A 1888-nucleotide genomic window follows, 5' to 3' on the forward strand; every position below is an offset into this window, starting at 1 on the left:
TAGGGGCTCATACAACTGTTATCCCAATCCATACACACATCAATTGTGTAAAGCGTATTTGTACATCATTTCTCAAAACATTTTCTCTCATTTAAACCCCCGACATTAGGTCCTCATTTTTCCCCTCCCTCCCCGCTCCCCCCCTTTCCTCTCTTTCTTTTCCTTTTTAATGACCTGTTGCTGTCTTTATGTAGGTTGCTCGTAATGTCCTCTTACAACTTGCCTTGTCTTCTGTCAGTAGGGTTCAGTGCTCTTGAGGTATAGATACTGTTAGCCGCATGTTGCAGATGAGTAGAGAAGTCACCTAAGGTCACACAGCCAATGAGAGCCAGAACCATGATTAGAAAGCAAGCCTGTGTTGGTAACCACTGGCTCTTCTGCCCCTCCTGAACTGAGCTACCTACTTACCTTACTTTTTTTAGTTAGCTTTAACCTAACTTGAAGTGATAAAACCTGCTGCCCATTAAAGATTTAGAAGACACCTTGTGCAGTACCTAGGGCCCTAGCAGACAGCCACCTGGTGGCGGCTGAAGTGTCACCTGCCCGTTGTTTGTAGAGGTCAGCAGCCCTGGCAGAGAGGGGCAGGTTGAGCTGATGTGCCTGCGGAGGGGGCTGACGACTGTCCAGGTCCCACAGTTGGCCTCATTGTTCTTTTTGTCCCTTTCTGGTGTCGACAAGCGAGAGCTTTAAAGGCTGTGGGCTTTTCTCTTTGGATGCTGTTTAATTAGAGGCTGATTATGTTGAGAACCTTCATCCCTTCCCACTCCAACCCGCCCAGTCCTTGGCTATGGCTTGAAAGTCTGAAAATTCCAGGATGGATACTTTTCTGAGTAGCTGTTAGTACAACAGGGAGGAGAAACAACCCCTCGGGTTCTTCGGTGGTCTGCGATCTTGCAGCTGCAGTCAGGCATATCTGATCCCAGGTCCTCAGCCTCTTTCACACCAGCTCAGGAGTGTGGTGAACCTGCTCAGTTTCCATCTCCGCTGAGCTCAGGTTCTTCCACACGAACTGAGGTGTGCCCCTCCACCTCTGTCCCCACTAAGGTTTGGTCAGGATGGCTTCCCGACCTCACTGGGGCTTCTGCACTTTCACAGCCTGGAGAGCAGTGCCCGCCCAGTGGTGGGTGGTGGCTGTGTTCGTACTCCAGTGTGCTTCCTTAGTGTTGGCTTCAGATGAAGCTGCCACCCACGGGTAGAAGGGCCACTGAGGGGTGGGGGGCTCATGAGAGGAGTGCCTGCCTTGGATAACCAAGCGGAGATCGCAGCTAGCCTTGACCTGAGAGGGAAGTCCCAGGTCCGTACCTTCCAGGCAGCTTCTCTTCAGTCTCTGCCAATGGAGGGTATGTTACCTTACTGGGTTGTCTATTCAGATGATGGCCAGCTTTTTCTTTTTATTAGAACCAGAGGGAAGTGGGATAGCCCCCGCCCCGCCCCCACCCACCCCACCCCACCCCCACCCACCCCACCCCACCCCCAGGGTGAGCTCATGCTCGGAGAAGTCTGTGCACAGGCCTACCTCCCAGGTAGTGCTGAGTCTGTCCCAGACCATGGCAGCAAAGCCAGTGTCAGCCATAAAGCAAGTCACAGCAATATTGGGTTTTCCCATTAACATAAAAGCTGTGTGTACACTGTATTATAGCCTGTTGTGTGAGTCAACAGCATTACCAAGTATTGTGAGTGACGTGCCGCGAGGAGTGTTGGTGCGCGCTCTGGTGTCGTCCTCTGGCAAGCACGACACAGGACGGCACTGTGCAGCTGCCCAGGTCGGGGTTTGCATCCTTGTAGTAATGGAGGGTCTTTTTCTCTTTGTTTTTCAGTTACTCCACAGACAACCAAAGGGGCTCTGGCTTGACTGGACTCAAAAGATCCAGTGTGGTCAGCCCAAGCC

At 52.0% G+C, this 1888-nt stretch overlaps 1 protein-coding gene across 1 annotated transcript in view; it reads left to right on the forward strand.

Annotated features, from left to right (window-relative positions):
- WASF2 (WASP family member 2) overlaps positions 1 to 1888 on the forward strand; it is a 59111-nt gene that overhangs the window by 52226 nt on the left and 4997 nt on the right. The window contains exon 9 of the mRNA XM_045298918.1: positions 1818 to 1885. Within this exon, the coding sequence (XP_045154853.1) occupies positions 1818 to 1885 (68 nt within the window). The remainder of the gene's footprint in view (positions 1 to 1817; positions 1886 to 1888) is intronic.

This window comes from Echinops telfairi, unplaced genomic scaffold (genome assembly GCF_000313985.2).
Source record: "Echinops telfairi isolate 266 unplaced genomic scaffold, ASM31398v2 ScPeMD7_7457;HRSCAF=8495, whole genome shotgun sequence".
NCBI lineage: Eukaryota > Metazoa > Chordata > Mammalia > Afrosoricida > Tenrecidae > Echinops > Echinops telfairi.